General features: G+C 43.9%; 1 protein-coding gene and 1 long non-coding RNA gene across 4 annotated transcripts in view; one reads left to right on the top strand and one right to left on the bottom strand.

Moving 5' to 3' along the window:
• The window catches only part of NTF3 (neurotrophin 3), a 61933-nt gene extending 56701 nt beyond the window's left edge, over positions 1 to 5232 (bottom strand). The window contains exon 1 of one of the 2 annotated variants that reach the window (XR_005587629.1): positions 4703 to 5232. Coding sequence is in view for 1 of the 2 variants with exons in the window: in XM_039497574.1 (XP_039353508.1) it covers positions 4703 to 4720 (18 nt within the window). In the remaining variant the exon portion in view is untranslated. The remainder of the gene's footprint in view (positions 1 to 4702) is intronic. The other variant, XM_039497574.1, reaches the window with a different exon arrangement.
• Positions 1 to 19675, top strand: part of LOC120380138 — a 74124-nt gene that overhangs the window by 19295 nt on the left and 35154 nt on the right. For both annotated transcript variants that reach the window (XR_005587636.1, XR_005587637.1), the window contains exon 2: positions 10215 to 10283. This is a non-coding gene — a long non-coding RNA (uncharacterized LOC120380138). The remainder of the gene's footprint in view (positions 1 to 10214; positions 10284 to 19675) is intronic.

Genomic DNA, 19675 nt, shown 5'->3' with positions numbered 1-19675 from the left:
TTCCATAGTCTTGGCACAGTTCCTATTGAGTGTCTGTCTCCTGTGGTCATGAGTCTCCCTCTGTTGGTCAAGTGCTTCATTGTTCCAGTGGGATGTAACGATCATGGGAGTTTGTGATCACACAGAGAGGGAAATGGTCTATTAGGTATCTAGAACCAGTTCCATGCATGGATTTGGAAAATTAGGAAAAAGGATCCTGAGTTGGACTCCACGTTCAATGGAGAATCAGTGCAGACAGTATTTAATCAGGATGATGTTTTCCTGGCATGCTTTGTTGCTGACCAAGTGGGCTTGCTGAGCCCTGAAGTTGCTAGGGCTTTTGCAGGACATGGGGATTCCTGGTTATTGCGTGCCAGATTTTCAGCTGGTGTAAGTCAGCAAAACTACATTGGCTTCAATGCTAGCTGAGGTCCTGGCCCACATAACTGCAATATTCAAGCTGTGGTGTTATGTTTGAGCCTATCACAGTAGCCACATCTTTGCCTGACCATACCAGACTCCATCTTCTGATGGAATGCTGCAGATGGAAATGGGCAGCATTTTTCACTGTGGTTATCTGAGTATCCAAGTGTAGCACAGTGCCTAAGAGGACCCCGAGGCTGCAGATCAACTTAATCTGAGAACACATGCCTCAAATGGATAGGCTTGTTATGGAGAAAGACTTCCTCAGTGTTTCCCTCTTGCCTTCAGCATTGCCTCAGTCCTCAACTTCAGCCAGATGCTCTTCATTCAGGTACACCGAGATGGTGCTCTTCACCTTTGCAATTCACCTCTCCCCCTCCACATTTCTCTGCCCTACATACAGTCTATCACACTCATATTCAGTTTAGCCATCTCTCCCTACTCACTCCACAAAATCATCTAACCCCATACAAACACCTATCCTGCTCCTCACACCCCCTTATTCTAACACAACCAAACCCCACATTCAGACATGTTGCAACCCTATCACACATCTCTCCCAATAGCCTCCCCAATACACACACAAACAGCATTGCTCACACACACACCTTTATAACATTTGAGTAGACACAAGCCCCTCAATAACAGGCTCTTACACACAGCTCATCTACTCTTGCATGTCCCCAAATTTACTACCCTCTCCCTGCCCCAGTACACACTTCCCTCTAAAGCTCTCTGCCGATAATCTAAACACCTCCCATGCAATCCCCATATACCCACACATCCCTAACCCAACCCACAAACAGTAATCACATCTACCAATCCCCCCCCACATCACCTGTGTCCACCTGCAACAAGAATTCATCTACCCTTCCCATACCCTCTCCCCTACACCAAACAGACACACCCAAAAGCTACTCACACTGCCACGCAGGCATATGTAACCTCCCACACCCTTACACAACATCTTCTACACCTACAGCCATACTGCCCTGCAGTTAGCCCAGACCCCCCTGCCCCCACACTCATTCCTATTCCTCACCACACACACTCCATCCACCCCAAAGCTCTCCCCATGTGCCTGCTCCCACACACCTCCACACTAGCCATGAACCCTCACACATCCTGACCCTCTTCCCTCCCCACCACAACTTTTATTTATCCTTCCTTGAATAGCCCTTTCCTTCACTCAAACATCCATAATGCCGCTCCCCACTCTCATGCCATAACCTGTCACCATCCCTCCATACTTCCCAGAGAGACAACCCTATTCCTGAATCCCTCACACAAATACATGGGCCTCCTCATCACTCACTCCTTAACTATTTCCAACATCCCCTTTCCTCTTCCCCTGAATGTAATCTATGCCCCTACCAAACACCCCTTGCCTTCCCATAATACCACACACTCTACTCCCACTCCTGACTCCCCTCAGACTTATCCCTTAACTACCCCTCCACACAGCCAGCCCTCCTACTTCCTCTGCTCCCCGCACCTTACAGCCCCCACCTCCATAGTGCTAATACATTATAGCCTGTTTCTCTGCTAGTGTACCATTCCCTTTCATCCCTTTACCTGCCCCCCTTTCTCCCATTACACCCACACCTTATACCTCAATCCCCCCTTCAAACAATCACACTCCCCTTACCCAGCCCTGAATTCACACTAACCTCCAACACATACAACTCTATAGCCATTCCTTTTGTCACACTTTGCCCCCATGTGCCTTATGTTCCCCCATACCACACTCCCCTCCTCCACATATGCTTCCTACCTCCCCATAAACATGCATCTTTTTCCTCTTCTGCCGAATTCCCTTATGCACCCCACACATTACCTCACTCCTTACACCCCCATGATTATATACCCCTGCACTTTGCTCTCCCTCCTCCTACAGTGTTTCTCACTTCCATACCCCATCTCTCCTCTAAAACTACACCTTGTGTTTGTGCCCCTCACCTGCCCTTCACATGAACCCCACGCATTCCCCCATCTACACCCCCTTTACAGCCCCCCCATCCTCCCACCTACATCCACATGCCTCAAACCCCACCACATCTTTACCCTCCCTTCACACTTCATCCCACCCACATAATCCCCATTAGCTCATCCCCCCCTTCCAATCCCCACTCCCACCTTTTACTCCAACCCTGCCTCACAACCACACACTAACTTCTTCTGGCTCCACCAGCCTCCTGACCTCCCTCACCCATGACCCCTGGCCACCTGCCCTGCAGACTCTGGGCTCTTCCCTCCCCATACACCTTTGCAGTTCCCTTGATCTTCCCCCACACTCACCCACAATCCCCGCCCTGCATACCCTTTCCTTTCCTTTCCAGCCCCCCAGTCCCTGAAGCTCTCTCTGCCTCCGCAGGGCCCCTACCTTCCATACCCAGACTCCTCCCCCTCAACAGAATCCTACAGGCCTCATTTTAGACCCCACACAGGCATTCCTTAGCTGCCTGTCCTCCCCAAACACACAGCCTTCTGCCCTTTCCCCTCCACCCATACATCTCATGCCTCCACTACAGCACCTGCCACCCCCCCCACCAACCCCAAAAACTTCACACACCCCCACCCTGTCCCCAGTCCACACCCTTTCTTCTCTCTCTCCCCCCCCCCATGTTTACTTTCCCTTAAGGTCTCCCAAACACACCCGTGATTTCCCACCCACCCAGCTGTGTTCCCTCTTGCACCCCTCACCTGTCATGTGCACCAAATACATAAACCTTCCCTCTCCTCTGGCATAATCCTTTTACACACGCCCCACTTAATCCCCCCAGCAAAAAAACAACAACAAACCCCACATCCCTAACCTCAGAAGCCTACCACGCCACGCACCCATTCCCTAGCCCCACTGATACAGCCCCACTTCCCTACACACTCCTCCCCACATTCATACCTATCTTCCCCCCTCGCCCCCTTTCTCTCGCACACCCAGCGCTCCTGATACGGACACGTGTGTATCCGAGACCAGCCTTCCTACTACAGGCAGCTGGAATCACTCCTCACTCGCTCGCCTCTCGGCTGCTTTTGTCCATTGTGCCACAAGCGTGGGGACCGGGGTTGTTTGCCGTCGGCTGTTGCTGACACCTTTGGCAGGAGTTGCAGTCTGTCACCCTTCACTTTCTGATACACAGAGCAGGTACGGCTGAGCCTAGGAGGGCTGGTTTTCGTCAGGGCACTTGTCGGTAGGCACAGCGTTAGGGCAAACTTCACAGGCTATTTGCACGCTTCACGCGAGCCTAGCAGCAAAGGGGACTGTCTCGGAGAGCTGATAGGAACAGAGCGGAGCATATCTCGCACATCTCTGTCTATTGAAAAGGTCCTCGTCTCTACATCACTGGTTTGCAATATGGGAATCAGACAATGCCCTCGTAGTAGCCTAATGCAACCCCAACTATTCCTCTCTAGATACAGCATATTTCTAGAGCAAGAGAGAAGGCAAATGTTTGTCTCTTCCCCCCTCCCCCCCAAAAAACCCCAAACAAACCAACCAAAAAAACCCCAAAAAATCCCCACAACCCAACCCTCGCCAGTAACTGACTTTCTAAGCTTCGATTCAGCTGTTTGGTTGAGAAGCTGCTTTTATTTCCCTCTCTGTGCGTGTGTGGCTGCCTGCTACATTCCTAGAAGGCACTTTCCAAAGACGAGAAATCGCACGGTGTCGGACTAGGTTTCCTGCCTTGCCAACGCCAAGTGAATGTATCAGTTCACCTAGACACAGATGTGCAGATAATCCTTTGATCTCCAGGCCCTTCCAGAAAATTTAGTGGTGGGGTTTGAAGGGAACGTGGGGGTAGTTTTAAAAGGTCATGCATAGGCGCTTCGTGTCTGGCAGAAGAAAAAGCGCCAGCGAAGTTAGTTACCTGAGCGAGGCGAGGTCTGTGAACTGGGAATTCTGACTTTGCTTGTCAGGGGCTCTACCTTTCCCTCGGGGCAAGTGTGCTGAAGCTGATCCTTGCATTCCCCGCTCCGGCTTTGCAACCTTTTTGTTGTATCTGAAGGGGCTGGTTCCCCTCTTAAAATAAAGCCACGAGTCTTCCTTGCTTTTGCCTCTTAAATCGGATTCCTTTAGCACCCGTGACCCCACGGCTGCTTCCCTGCCGCGGACCTGAACCGCCGGCTGTGGAGAGCAGCGAGCGAGGAGTCTCCAGACTAAAGAAAGGTCTGGGGGGTGAACGCACTGAGACAGGCTCTAGAGGGTGGGACAGATCTTTCAACAAGACCCCCACTCGATTCAGATTTTAAAGACCCCCCCCCTTCACGACCCTATTAGAAAATGTCATATTTCCCTTACCGTGGTAGGAGTAACCATGGCATCCGTGTGAATGTTTCCAGAAAAGTCGACATGAAGAGAGAGGTTGATGTAAATATGTTCATTCAAAGTCCCAAAGTTGGTTTGCTTGGGCTGTGCAGAGTTGCTCTATGGGAGAGGAGCCTTAAACTCTGAGTCCCGTGAACATAATCTGCTCGATTATAACAAACCAGCTCAGCCAGATGGCTCTGTGCTCTGCGGATTAACCCCTTTATTGCCACACTCTGCCTTCCCTACCTACCCTTTCCAATAACGCTGCCTGGCAGGGAAAGTCAGCACATGGAGCCCTTTTTTTATTTGCAAACGAACAATCCCCCATAAAGGTATTTCCCCGGTGTGTGTTTTAAAGAAGCACAATTTAAAAGACCCGTTGATCATTTTATCCCCCTCCTAACAGGATCTCCTCCTATTAAGAACAGTGTCAGCACCAGGGAACGCTTTACAGAATTCCTTTGTTAAATCATAAACATCTCTTTCTAAATACGATTCTCAGAAGAGAAGTATTTTATAGCTCAAATGGCTATGCATTAGCACTGTAATGATCCACCCTCTCTCCAGCGCGCACGCACCCTGGTCAAACTGTTTACACGTGTTGCTATTCTTACCCACGGTCAGAAGTCATTAAAGGGCACATAAAACAGGTGAAAAAGAAAAGCAGAAGGAAGTACTTTCTAATAAGCCTTTCTCCCTCCCTCTCTTTTATTTAACTGCAAATTTTAAACCTGCTGGGTTGGTTAGTCGGTTAGCATTTTTGTCAGCCGAGTACCCCCCCCCCCCAAATTTGGAAGCAATATTCGTTTGTAGGAAGAGAACCCAGGGGTGGATTCCTGACCAGATATTCCTCACGTTTTGATTTGTAGATTAATCCATTAAGAAAAGGACCGGGTGGTGCCAAAAACATGGAAAGTTCATCAGCCGTCAGCAGTGACTGGTTTCCAAACTTTTTTATTTAGAGTGATCGCTCACAGCGATCGTTGATAATTTTAGCTGCGCGCCTCTAATAGTCTCTCTCTAAATTTAAATGGTTATGTCATCTTTCTTTTCTGTTTGATTCAAGTATAATTTGAGCAAGTCATAACCCAACTCAAGGGGGCACACAAAACCGTTTGTTTGGCGCTCGCACTCTTCTGGGGAAGACATTTCCTTCAAGAATCTCAGTTCTACGAGATTGTGTTTTATATTATTTCCTTATTCAAGCAAACAAATTTCCTCCTTGTTTTGTATAGTGTGATTTCACCTCTCATGCCCTCAGAGCATCTTTCTAGTCCCCTTTCAACCTTTAAATCTAGCTGGAGACTTGTCACGTTTTAGGGATCTATTTTCAGCTGTACATTGAAAATTTTTGTTTTTTAAATATTACTATCATCATCAGTAAAATAACACCATTGGGGACCTCTGTACTATACACAGTGTACCTGTCTTATATCATCATCACTGCCTGAGCTGATTGTCACATCTGAATGCTCAGGCTCAGAGGGAAAAAGTGCAATCTTCCACCGATGCCTCCTAAGAATATTCTTCTAAAATTTGCTGCTCTCACAATCCACACGTAGCTTAAAGGCTGAGCAACTCTAACGCGTTTTCTTCTTCACACTTTGCCTGTCTGCAGAACTTCCATCGAGACTTTTTTTAGAGCCTTTGTAACAAAAAGTGGAGTCAGATGTAAATTCTCTTCCCCCTCATACACACAGTGAAGTCAGACCGGGGTGCCTTTTTAATCTCCTGAAGAGCCAACAATAGAAATCTTTCCTGTGGCAGGCCAGTACTATGCTCCAGCAGCAGCAGTCAAAGGGTTAAGTTTCTGAAGACAGCCCAGAGCCGGGAACTTCGCTATTGCAGCCAGTCCAGCAAAAAGAAGGGAAACAAGTAGGCTACAAGTAAATGATTTCTGCATAGAGGGGCTGGCTACCTCTGATGGGAGGTAAACCAACCAGAACCATGCATTGTGCACAACTTGAGGGGTTTTGCTCTGTACTTGTGTCTGCATGCCAACAACACGCCTTGTAATTTGAGATGTGGCACCTTAATCTTGCCAAATATGTGTGCTCTGTAAAAAGCATTGTAGACTGGGTATTTATTTTCACAGCTAGAGGAAGTGAAGATATGTTCATTACTTTCAGTTTCCCAAACTTTCCCTTAAAGGGTTCAAAACTACTCCGGACATATTTTTCTATCCACTTTTGCATGTGTTTATGTTCATTTATTCTACATTTTCACCATAATCCTTAGAACGACAAGTGGGTCCTCTATAACTTTCAATATTATGTAAAACTATTGCTAATAGAGTCAAAGAGTAGAATGGTTACCTATGAAAATGATTGATTTGTTTTAAAGGTAACAGTTATTTCAGAAGTACTGACATGATAATTCTTCATTAAACTGATACTCAGTTCAGTCCTTAAAATATAAATGAGATTACTTTGAAGACTTACAAATATTACTATGTACATGCCATGGAAAGTAATTGTGATATTTATTTTGTGGTTTTAAATTGTGCTGATCGCTAAAGCATTGATATGTTCAGTTTAGGCCTGGGTGAGCCTTCAAACACTTACACACATATACAGAAATTATTTTTAAACATGTATCTCTAGTTATTTAATTTTGGTATTACACAGTAAAACAGTATATTTATTATGGCATTTATATACATATGAGATGCACTTTAGTAAATAAAAGGGTAGCTAAAGTCAATATTTCATTGGGTTTACCTATATCTTGGGTGATTAGAAAAGGAGGGAATGAGGGTTTGCCCACTAACTGTTAGCTTTTGCAATAGCGCCACTTTGTGGTTGAAATACTGAATAGAAATGAAAAGGTGTGGAAAGATCTGTGTTCATATGTATGCTACATGTATTTCAGCAAGTTTGTGCTGTTTCCATGGTGGCATTGATACACACTGACAAAAACAACAAGCTGCAATGGAAATGTTACAATACATTTAATGAGCCATTTTATTAAAGGTAGTTTTGATTCAAAAGTAAATAAGAGAAAACAAAGAAATGGTATCGCCCTATTTTTCCATATTGCCTTAACTTATTTTTTTCCTTTTACTAATCAACTTGTTTAAGTAAAAACTTAAGTTCAGGAGATTTTTTTTCTTTCAAACATCAAAAGCACTTTGAAAACTCTGAAGTAAACAAAAAGACATCCAGTAAAGATTTTTCTGTGGCGTGAAAATGAGACTGGTTTTTTTACAACTAGGAAAAGTGGTGGTGCGGAATCGGGTTAGATTGTTTAAAAGAAATGCTAGGATTTACTTTAAACTGTTGTAAGCTCACTAATGTGTTTGGAGTTGTGTCCACTCACACCAGGGCTGAATATGTACACATTGGGTGTGTCTACACTGTGATTTTCAGCACCGCTCCCTCCACCCCATTAGCATTATCTGCAATAATGCTACCTGTGGACTTCCAATAATGTTACAATAGAAAATAAGGAAGGAAACTATCCAATTAAAATGGCAGGAAGAATTTAGACAGGCAAAAGTACCTACATAAATTGGAATTTGTACATATTTAATGACCCAAGGTAGTCTAGAAGACTCAGAGTCAGATACTACATACATCTTACCTGAAAGACGCTATTTCTAGTAGCACAACATTGTCGCCATGATTTTAATGCAGAATTCCTCACTGAAATCCAACAGAGAAGTTTGCTAAAATATCTATGGCTTGATTTTGAGCCACCATACTGTGGGGCCAGATCAGCACTGACTTCATGCTCCCTACTGAAGAGCTACCTATGGCAGTTCTGCTTACTGAAACACTAACACCACTTCCTCTAGTAAGTAGTTGGTCCTTGGTGGTTTCACGCACAATGGCTGACCTGGCCTCACCATGCTTAGATTGTAAAATGTAATGGGATCCCAATATTTGTGTCAGGAAAGCTTAAAAGAGAATGAAATGCAAAACATTACCTCAATGCAATTTTAAGTTTAAGAACCTAACCACACAAAATCAGGCAATTCCAGAGCAAAGATTCCCGAAGCTTTGCTAATTTGGCTACTTTGCCTGAACTATCCATGTTTTTTTTAAAGGCATTAACAATCATCAACATGATTGGTGCACTTGTGTAATGTGAGAAATTTAATGTTGCTCCCCAGATTCAGGGAAGTCTGTGTTATCATTTCCTGACTTCAGTGTGTTTACATTTTCAGCTTTAATGTTGAATTAAAGTGGTGGTTGGGTTTGTAATATCCTTAAAGAGAGAGAGAGAGAGAGAGAGAAGAGGCAGAGGGGGAGAAAAAATAAAAATACTAAGCAAAATAATTTCACCCCAAACTGAGGCATTTAAATAGTCTTTGCATGCAGCAGACAAGTTGGGGTAAAAGTGGAACTGCAGTAGGGCAATGGAATTTTCATAATCAATTCACTTTTTTTTGCATTAAATTATGTATGTTAGGGTAGACCGAATCTTGATCCCGAATACAGTCAATGCCACGTGTTTAATACAAGGAGTCAATCATTTGAAGTCAGTGGGACAACTCCCAGTACTGAATGACGTAGCCTGTAGTAAATGCTTGTGGGATCCAGTCCTGTACTTTTAATTGCATATTTACACATTTTGCTTAACTGACTCTGCTGGCAGACTACTTGCTTTAGTGTTTGAATTCTGCAAACTTTCATATGAAATCCCATCTGCTGAGGAAGGGGCAGCATGCACAGTGCAGATCGAATTTCAGAATAGAAAGATCTGCTACAGCTACTGCATGTGCACAGACATATAATATTATGGGCCAAATTCTACTCCCAGTGAAATCAGTGATCCCATGATTTGACCCTACAATTTAAAAAATTGAAACTTAGCAAGTATGCTAGACCTAGCCATACATATCAATCCTACAAGCCTGCCACATGCAAAACTTACTGATTTCAATAGGACTTCCCAGGGCAGAGGGCTTGCAGGAACGTTGCCCAGATTTGAAGTTTTAGCATTCATTAATTTTTCAAGATATGCTAGAAAAGGTCCTGATTCAGCAGGTACTGAAGCATGTGCCCGGCTTTAAACACATGAAGTCAATAGGATTAATCAAGTGCTTAAAGTTAAACATGTGCCTAAGTACCTTGCTCAACTGCAGTCAAAAAAAAAAAAAGGAACCACTTAAATTGACAAGTATCAGGGGGTAGCCATGTTAGTCTGTATCCACAGAAACAGTGAGTCTGGTGGCACCTTAAAGACTAACAGATTTACGGTATTTGGGCATAGGCTTTTGTGGGTAAGAAATGGGTTTTTTACCCATGAAAGCTTATGCCCAAATAAATGTTAAGCCTGGTCTACACTGCGGGAGGTGGGGGGAATTGATCTAAGTTATGCAACTTCAGCTACGTGAATAACGTAGCTGAAGTCGATCGCTGTCCGCTGATCCGGCCGGTAGTGAAGACATACCGTTAGTCTTTATGGTGCCACTGGACTCCTTGTTGTTTCAATTGACGAGGTATTTTTGTTTCCCCACTTATTTCACTAAAAACTAACGGAACCATTTTTTCCTCAGAATCCACCTCTGACCGTCCTCCCAAATTTATTTGGATAGAGACCAAGCATATGAAGTTTCAGCTCAAAGGTAAACTTGTCGAAGAAAATTAGAAGCAATAAGAAAGAGGAATTTAGAATGGCAGTGCCCTCCTCAATCTAAACGATAGTATTTTCTACCGGGGTTGCTAGAAAGTGATTGAAATTACAAACTGCTTGATTCTGATTTTTAAGTGAAAAAGGAGAATTACTGGAAAAAGCCAGTGTATTATTATTACTTACTATTGAATAACGACTGTGCTTGGTGCTGTACAAGATGTAGTTCTTGCCCACTTGAAGTTTATAATCTAACTGTAACCTTGAACAACGTATCTCTTTGCTCATGCTGATTACTGTTCTGTTAGTTGGTTGTGGCAGATCTCAGCTAAATATGGTCACTGTTTCACCCACACTTATGACCATGTGAAGGCTTCTACTCACATGTTTTGTTGTCTGTCATGTGCCTCATTCCAGTCATGCAATCTAGCCATTTCTTTATCAAGCATAACAAGGACCAAAATAGTAACTGAGGTTAGTATCCTGTGAGGAAGGAGAGGGAGAAACTCTGTGATGTGTGGAGTGCTACAGAGTGTTTATTACAACAAGATAGGGATGGTCATACATTGCTCACAAGTGGCAAAGTCCAATGCATGACTCATACAAGTTTTCCAAAACAAATAACAATTGAAAACTTTATGGGGCCCCTCACGTTGTTACACCATAGGGTTATCGTGCACATGTCAAGCTTTGTCTGACATTTACCCATCTTAGATTTCCCCTACTCTTTTTTTTTCCACCTCAGGTGGTTATTTTGAAAACAGTGCCATGGGTTTGGAAATCTAGAAGTGTATTGTAAGGGCAGGCTTCAGTCCTGCAACCCTTACTTATGTGACTTTCCATTGACATCAGTGGAAATAGTCATATGACTATGAGACAAAGGAGTGCATCTTTAATGATGTGAAATATAGGGGTTGAGGATGCTTTACCTGACAACACTTGTGGTATAAGGCATATGTTACTTGAGGACCCCTCATAGGAATGCCCTGCCAGATTTAGCAGCTAAAACTGAAAGATCTTGTGGCATGCAGAGCAGACTCCAGCTTTTCTGCTGCCCCAAGAGGCAAAACAAAAAAACAAACAAACAAAAAAAGACGAGTGGCAGCACTTTGGCGGCAGCTCAATCAAGCTGCTTCTTCGGCGGCGGGTCCTCCCTCCCTTCCTCTTTGGCGGCAGCTCAAAGAGGAAGAGCAGGAATGAGGTACCCGCCGCCAAATTTCCACCAAAGACCTGGACAACCCGCCTTGATACTGGATGGCATGCCATCCCTTTGAATTGGCCGCCCCAAGCACCTGCTTGCTACACTGGTGCCTGGAGCCAGCCCTGGTAGCACATGGTCTTTTCAGACCTCCCCCATGCACTGACTTTTATGCTGTGATGTGTCATCTAAGGTAGGCTCTGCTTGGAAAAAACCATGCAATGTGCCTTTCCCTGCACAGAGAGGAATTGCCACATGTCACGGCTCAAGTTTTCAGGACAATTTTCATGCTCCTTCCAATGTGTCTTCCTAGGGATGGTGTTCTGACACAGCTAAATAAAATGAAGAACATCAAAAGAATGTTTATGAAATTATCCTTGCACTAATTTTTCAAATGTAATGGCTCTGCCCCTCTTCCCACTTATACCTGCTTTACATGACTGTAACTCCATTAACTTCAGTGGCGTTACTCCTGATTTACAACAGTGTAAGTGGGAAGAACTTAAATCTCACTATTACAGATAAAAAAAATGTGGCTGTATGTGATACATGTGTAGGGGCGGGGAGGGGAAAAGAAGGGATGGTGGCACAAATTCCACCAAGGGGAGGAACAAATCCATGTGAATGCTGGGTTTTGCATGGGAGCCTGGGTCTACACTACAGACTTATGTTGGTATAACATCATTCCGGGGTTTGGAAAATCTACACCCCCTGAGTGACGCATTATACCCGTGTTATGTTGCTGGGAGGGCTTCTCTCATCGACATAGCTACTGCCTCTCAGGATGGTGGAGTGCCTATGCGGATAGGAGAAAGTCTCCCGTTGGCGTAGGTAGCGTCCTCACTGAGCGCTATAGTGACGCAGCTGCATTGGTGGGAAGGGGGTTGTGACTATAGAAGATATTGTGCTCCAAATATGACAGTTTCAGGCAAGAGTGTGCGTGGAATCGGTGCCTATGGCTGAAATCTCCCAAATGTTACTCAGTTTATGGCTCACTTTCATCTTCCAGAACAGATTAACTGGATATGCTACATGACCTACAGTAACTCTTTCTAAAAGGCTGCAGTGTCCCATGGCAGCAACTGTTCAGTGCACAGGCTGATGTTAATGTCTCAGATTCATAGAGAATTTCACCTTTTGGTGCTATGCATGTGTGGGGTCATGTATACCAATTATGCACAATATGTGGTTAGAATCAAGACCTTAACACATCACCCACCCTAATAAGGGCCAGATTGTCCCCAGTTCTTGGGTGGGAGAGCAGAGTACTCTCAGTGGGTCAGAGGTGGGACATTAGAAGCTTTCAAGAAGGACCAGGACAATAAGTCCCTGAATTTAGAAGAACAGAGAGATTGCTTCCTCTGTGCACATTGGTGGTGCAAATCATCCCAAAGGGAAGAGGGAGGAGGTGGGGCCATGATCCTGTTCCTCCACCCATTCTGGCCAGGTGCCCAATCCCTTCTGCTTCAGGGTGGTGCAGTTCCACACCACTTTCTACTTAGGCCAGTGACTAAAAGCCACAATTGGGCTTTAAATGATCATCCTTTGTGCTCAGAAATGTGTGTCCAGAACCCAGATGCGACATGGAAGCATGATAGTTTGCAGCTGTATTATCAAGTTAGTGTTAAGCATCTGTTGATGGGAATTTCCATATAACTTCAGGATTTCAATAAATGTTTTCATTTATATCATAATACAGTAGAGCTGGTTGAAAAATCCTTTTTTCCATTTTTGTTAAAATTTCCAATAAAAATGGGTTTGTTTTTTGTTTATGGAAAAACAAACCGAAAATTGAAAAATGTTTTTGAAAACTTGTTTGTATTTTGGCTTAAGAAATCTGTTTTGAAAACACCTTCTGGTAAAAAGAATTTCAGATTCTGGTAAAAATGCTCATTTTCCCCACAAAATGGAAAATGTAATCAAATGAAGTTTGCCATCAAAAATTCAGTTTTGGTGAAAAGCCATTTATGTCAAAATTACTTTGATGAAAATATACAACTTGGTGTATAGTCCACTTACTTTGCCACAATCTTTCTTTGCCCATGGTGATGACAGCAAGTGAATTGTGAAGAATATGAGCTACATTCTGCTCTTGGTCAATCTAGACTTTTGATACACCCACTGCTTTGTACCATGTCTATTCATTCACACTAGTGCAAAAAGGCTGTAAAACACTACCACATCAGAACTGCAGCATTGTACATCCACTGCCTTCTGTTGAAAATGACTAAACATGGAGAAAGATAATGGAGAATAGGCCTTGGGTATTTTGCCATTGAAGTCAATAGCAGCAGACTGGGCTCTACTGAACTAAAGTATGGTTTCTAGTGTAAATGAGAGCTGTGTGTGGTACTGGCACTTTACATCTTCTATATGCAGTAATCAAGAGGAGAACACCATAAGAGCCCTGGACGAACCATAGATTATTCCAAGGATGGGCCTTCCCTTAATACATTTTCAAATCAAGACTGGATTTTTTTTTAAAGGACATGGTGTAGGAATTATTTTGGGGAAGTTCTATGGCCTGTGTTATACAGGAGGTCAGACCAGATGATCACAATGTAGGGTTGCCCATTTTGGTTGGATGTATTCCTGGACGTTTCATCATATGACATAATCTTTAATTAAAGATTAACCTTTAATTCCTGGAGACTTCAGGACAATCCCGGAGGGTTGGCAACCCTATAATGATATTCCTTTCTGGCCTTGGAATCTATGAATTGCAGAAGTCAAGGGCAGCCTTATCAGAGGAGATCCAGAGATCAGTTGCTCTCATTTGAAAGTATGGTGAAGTGTTCCAGCTTTGTTTTCCTGATGCAAAGAGCCAAACTGATGAGTTTTCCACAGCTCCCTTGAGCCTGCTGATGTCATATACCAGGCAGGCAAGACTAACATTGAGTATTAGGGGCTGGCATAACAGTAGCAATGGGAGGGCTTCTCTTCAGTCCCTGAGGAGGTAAACATTGTAATCCCACACTGGAGGGAGCGGCAGTTCTGCTGAGAAATGCCACTGCTCTTGGTTTGGGTTGTCAAAGAAAAGATTTGAAAAGTAAATAAGCCTTTCCCTTCCATTAGCTATAGCTATGAAAACCCCTCATGAGTGTGTTGATTGTTAGTGCAGACTGATGCTTTAACTCCCATTTGTTCCTTGCAAGATCAGCAATATATTCTCTTTATCAGATTAACAGGCACTTCAGAAACTCTCTCTGCTTTCCAAGGTTGGCTTCTAAGGGCCTGATTCTCACTTACACTAAAGCCACTGTACACCACTCTGCCAGTGTAAAAGGCCTTTAAAATGAATGTAAATATCCTTTGTGCCCACTTTCAAGCCCTTCTTCACTGGCAGAGTGGTGTAAAGTGGCTTTAGGGAGGAGGCTCTCAAACTGGAGAGCATGAGAAGGCAGAGTGGAGAGCGGCAGCTGCTGGTTAAGCTCCTAGCTCCGAAGACAGCACCGCTGCCAGCAGCAGTGCAGAAGTAAGAGTGGCATGGTATGGCATTGCCACCCTTACTTCTGCACTGCTTCTGGTGACGGCATTGCCATCAGAGTTGGGTGGCTGGAGAGCTACATACTAGATACTTAAACGGCTCTGTTTGAATCAATGCCTTATTGGTTTTTTTTATATTAGGTGAGTTGCATGTTGATTTTTAATTTTTTTTATTGGTATATGTACTTGTGTGGAGTGAGGGAGGGGCATACATTTCTAGACACAAAGAAAGGGGGCATGATCAAATAAGTTTGAGAACCACTGCTTTAGGGTGACTGAGAATCAGGCTGAAAGTAGAGCGGGTTAGGAATCTTCCACTGAAATGTGGGTGGTTGGGGTTATCTGCCAGAAAATTCTGATTTTTGTTGAAATTTTTGCAGTTTTCCATTGGGAAAATCAAAATGAAGTATTTTTGTTTTGAGTTTAATTGACCCTGAATTGAAATACTTTGGTTTGTCAACCCAAATAAAAACAAAACAAGGAGGCTGGTTTGTTATTAATCTGTGTCTGTCTGAGCTGTGTCATTGCCTCAAGGAAGTTGTAATTCAAATGCCTCAGGCCACCATTCTCCTCTCTAGGCTCCCTGGATGGACTACATCTCCATCCCAGTTAAACCACAGTGGTACATTGTGGAAATCACATGATCAAGGTGCACCCTGGAAGTTGTAGTCTAAATGGGGATCCCAGCCCACACAGGAGAATGGGAGCGTGAGGCACGTAAACTCCCATGAAGCACAGTGGAAGCTCAGATAGGCACAGATTAATGTTTGTATTAAATTGAAGTGAAGTATTTTGATTTGGTTCAACAAACCAAAACTAAATATTGTGACTGAGGAATAGCAAAGCATTGCACTGTTATGGAAAATGTCAAATGACATTTCCAAATCAATTTAATATTCCATTTAATGAAAAATTTTGATACTGACTTTTTTTCCTGATTCAAATTTCAAACTATTAGAATTTCCTGTGGGACAGAAATTCTGTTTGTTTGTTTTTTCAACTGGCTCTCCCACATGGTCTTTAAAGAATTGAAAATGCTCCTTTCTTAACTCCCCCTTTCTGATTATATGTGTGACAGCTGGTACTAGCATTTTGTGACATCTACAAAAATCTGATAAAGCAAATGGAATTACTAGCAGATTTGTAGAGAGAACATAAATTTTTGAAATTAGATATACCACTAGTTTCTGATACACTTGTTCAGATATAGTCAGTTTAATTTACCATTTATTCGTTCACTTTAGTTTCTCTCCCTATGTTTATGTCTCTTTATCCAGTTAGTGTAGTATTCAATTAAAATAAATGCAAATTGCATATATGTAGTTTGTTATTATACTCACAAGATATGTTAAAATATTTGTACTTTTTAGTCTAATCACAAATGTTAATATAATCTCCCTGCACATTTATACTACACTCAAGACCTCATACTTATAAGAATTAGGCACTTACAAAATCCTACTAGGTGCCTAGCTGCATCTTTAAGTGCCTAAATATCTTTCCCAATTCCTACAGGAAGACTGGGACAGAGCAAGGAATTGAACCTGAGTCTCCAAAATCCCAGATTAGGATTCAAACCACTGGGTTATCCATCCCCTCCTGTTGAAAAGTTGTGGAATTAAGTACGCTTTTGAACCCCAGAACGCAGTCTGGGCCGTTGTAGTGCAAGCTTCCCACATCTGCCAGTGTGTTTCAAGCTTGGCTCATCCTTATCTTTTAAGGTGGTAGAATTCAACTGAGTAAGGAGATGGGAGGAGTTGATGAAAGACAGGAAGAAGGGGGAGAGGAGAAAGATAATAGCGAGTAGACGGTGAGGGAGAGGATGGCAGTGGAGGTGTCGTCAACCAAACGAAAGCTCTGAAAACTTTCTCCTCATTTCTATGTAGCATGCCAAAATTTCACTAAATAACAGAGACAGATTTAATCTGGCTGCTGTGCAGATGACAATGAGTGAATGCATGTACTGCCTTGAATCTGGCAGGAGTCCTGTTCATTGACTGCTGCTTGAATACATTTACCATTTTCATTTACAGGTTTGATTCAGAAAGCAAATTTCCCTGTTGTTGTTGGCACGTGAGAAGGAAATTGAAGCAGATCAGTGGCTTATGTAACTACTGCTCAGACTTTTCAACCCCATATCAGTTTCTCTTAAACAAATCCTGGCCTAATCCTCAGAGCTGAAGATGCTGATCATCTCGTTTTCTGGCCTGATGTTGGTGTAAATCAGGAGTATCTCCATTGTAGTCCCTGGATTTGTGCTGGTGAAAGAGCAGGGCAAGGGAGATCACAATCAAGCCCTTAATTCTAATGAAAGGGTTTAGCACCATACAGGATCATGTCCCATACTAGTAAAAACTGAACAAAGAATTAAATGACTGGCATGTAAAACCAAACATCTTTCTGGAGCAAAACCAGCATCTACTGGTGTAAATCCAGCAGAATTCCACTGAAGTTAGTGGTGTTATTCTGGACTTTTACCAGTGTAAGTGAGAGCAGATTTTGGCCCTTTGGGCCAGATTGTGGCATTTATACCAAAGCCCTGGCCTGGGGCTGTGCAGAATGCACAGCCCGAGCAGGAAACTCTCTGGGATTGCTCCTTGTGCATGAGGGGTGATGTGCAATCTGTTGCAATTATTTGGATGGAGCAGATTGCCACCCAGAGCCCTCAGCCCCTCCTGCACCCCAACTCCTGCCCTAGTCCTAAGCCCCCTCCCACAGCCAAGCTCCCTTCTGGAGCCTGTACCCCAAACCTCTGCCTTAGCCCAGAGTCACCTCCCACACTCCGAACGCCTCGGTCCATCCCCCACCCTGAAACCTCCTCCTGCACCCTGAGCCCCTCATTTCTGGCCCCACCCCAGAGCCTGCACCCCCAGTGGGAGCCCTCACCCCCTCCTGCACCCCAACCCTTAGCCCCAGCCCGGTGAAAATGAGTGAGTGAGGGTGGGGGAGTGTAAACGACAGAGGGAAGGGGAATGGAGTGAGTGCGGGGCAGGGCCTCAGAGAAGGGGCGAGGCAGGGGGCAGGATAACGGTGTTTGGTTTTGTGTGATTAGAAAGTTGGCAACCCTAATGCACAGAGCAGCTGGCATTACTACTTGCTCCTCCCCCCCCACACTCCCATCGCTGCTCTTCTGTGTACCCCTTGGGGGCTGTGAGCTGGGAATGAAGAACAATGTCAGGGCTCCCTGCATCCAGGTTGCTTTCCCTACCTGGGCTGCGTAAGTGCAGGGCAGGAGAGCAGCAGGAACATTGAAGGCGGGAGCAGTATCTGTGGATCACCGCTTGCCTCCCATGTTCCTCTGCCGGGAGGAATCAGGGAGAAATCTGGGCACCCCTTCACCCGGTGCTCCCCTGCCAGTCGGGAGCAGTTTCTGACTATACACCAGCAGCAAACACCTCTTTGCTGTCACACGGTGCCCCCTTGACCATGGCGCCCCTGGGCAGTTGCCTGGGTGGCCCACCCCTAAGGCCAGCCATGGGCCCCCGTGTGCATCAGTGAATAATGTATTTGAATTTAGTCGGTTTTTCTGATCACAAATTATTAATTTGTATCTTATGCTTTTTTCACATTTATTGTTTAATCAAAATTATGCAGCGAGTATGTTCTGTGGATGACCTCTGGATTGTTCATGAGCAGTTCCTTCTCCATCTTCAGGTCTCAAAAGCTGAACTGTGTTGTTTTGCTTAGCTGAGCCTGGATTCATAGGTCTGGGTCATTGTTTCTGCTCCTCAGCTGAATGAGCGGAACTCTTAGAATCAGATTATGGTGCCAATACTTGTATTTGTGGGTTCAAAATTCACTTTCTGTGAATATTCTCACCCATTAGCTTAACATTTGCTGTCCCCGTGAACAGTAAACTCATGGTTAGAATTCTGTGGAAAGTGAAAGTATTTTTTTTATGTACTTGAGCACTTGTTCTTGAGAATCTTGTTGAAGTATTTTCCTTTATATTTTCTCACCATAGCCTGGTGCCATTTGCTTCGCTTTTTGTGACACTCAAAGTGTATGCATACACTGGGTCTGGGAGCATGCTTCCCAGTGTGGGTAGACAAAGGCTCTACCTAAAAATAGCAGTAGCTGGGAGTAGCACAGCCTGTGACTTGAGCTAGCTACCTATATACATACTCAGAGGGTCTGTACGGCTTTGTTCTTAGGTGCCTAGCCCAAGATGCTGTCCATGCTACCCCAGCTATACTGCTATTTTTCAGGGTGCTAGCGCTAATACAGCTAGTGTGTGTCTGTCTACCCTCATTGGGAAGCATGCTCCCAGATGCAGAGTAGATCTACCCAAAGTTTAAATGAATACAGTTATGTCCATTCTTTCCAGACCTGGCTTAAAGAAAGTACGCCAATTAAATGCTCTGAGCCAAATCCTCACTCAGTCTAATATGCTGATTTACAACCCCTGAGGATCTGGCCCTTTAATAGGTTTGTTTCTTCTTAAAGAAAAAAAAAACAATTACAGAAGCCTCCAAAGCATGGATTTAAAAAACACAGTGAAGAGGCAATGAGCAGCTGTGATTTCACTAGAGAAAATGAGTGCATTTCCAAAGTAAATTTTTAAAGAAAAAGATAATGGTGCATTAGAAAAACCATGATTGTCTTGATTACAGAGCTCCAAATTCAGCTGCTTGAACACCCCATCGATGTAGATTTTTAAAAACTCTGTCAAGAGAGGCAGCAGAAGGGTTGAATTATGTGTG

The sequence above is a fragment of the Mauremys reevesii genome, linkage group 1, assembly GCF_016161935.1.
Source record: "Mauremys reevesii isolate NIE-2019 linkage group 1, ASM1616193v1, whole genome shotgun sequence".
In the NCBI taxonomy this organism is placed as follows: Eukaryota; Metazoa; Chordata; order Testudines; family Geoemydidae; genus Mauremys; species Mauremys reevesii.
The sequence above is the reverse complement of the archived record's forward strand: the minus strand, read 5'-3'. Positions and strand labels throughout refer to the sequence as shown.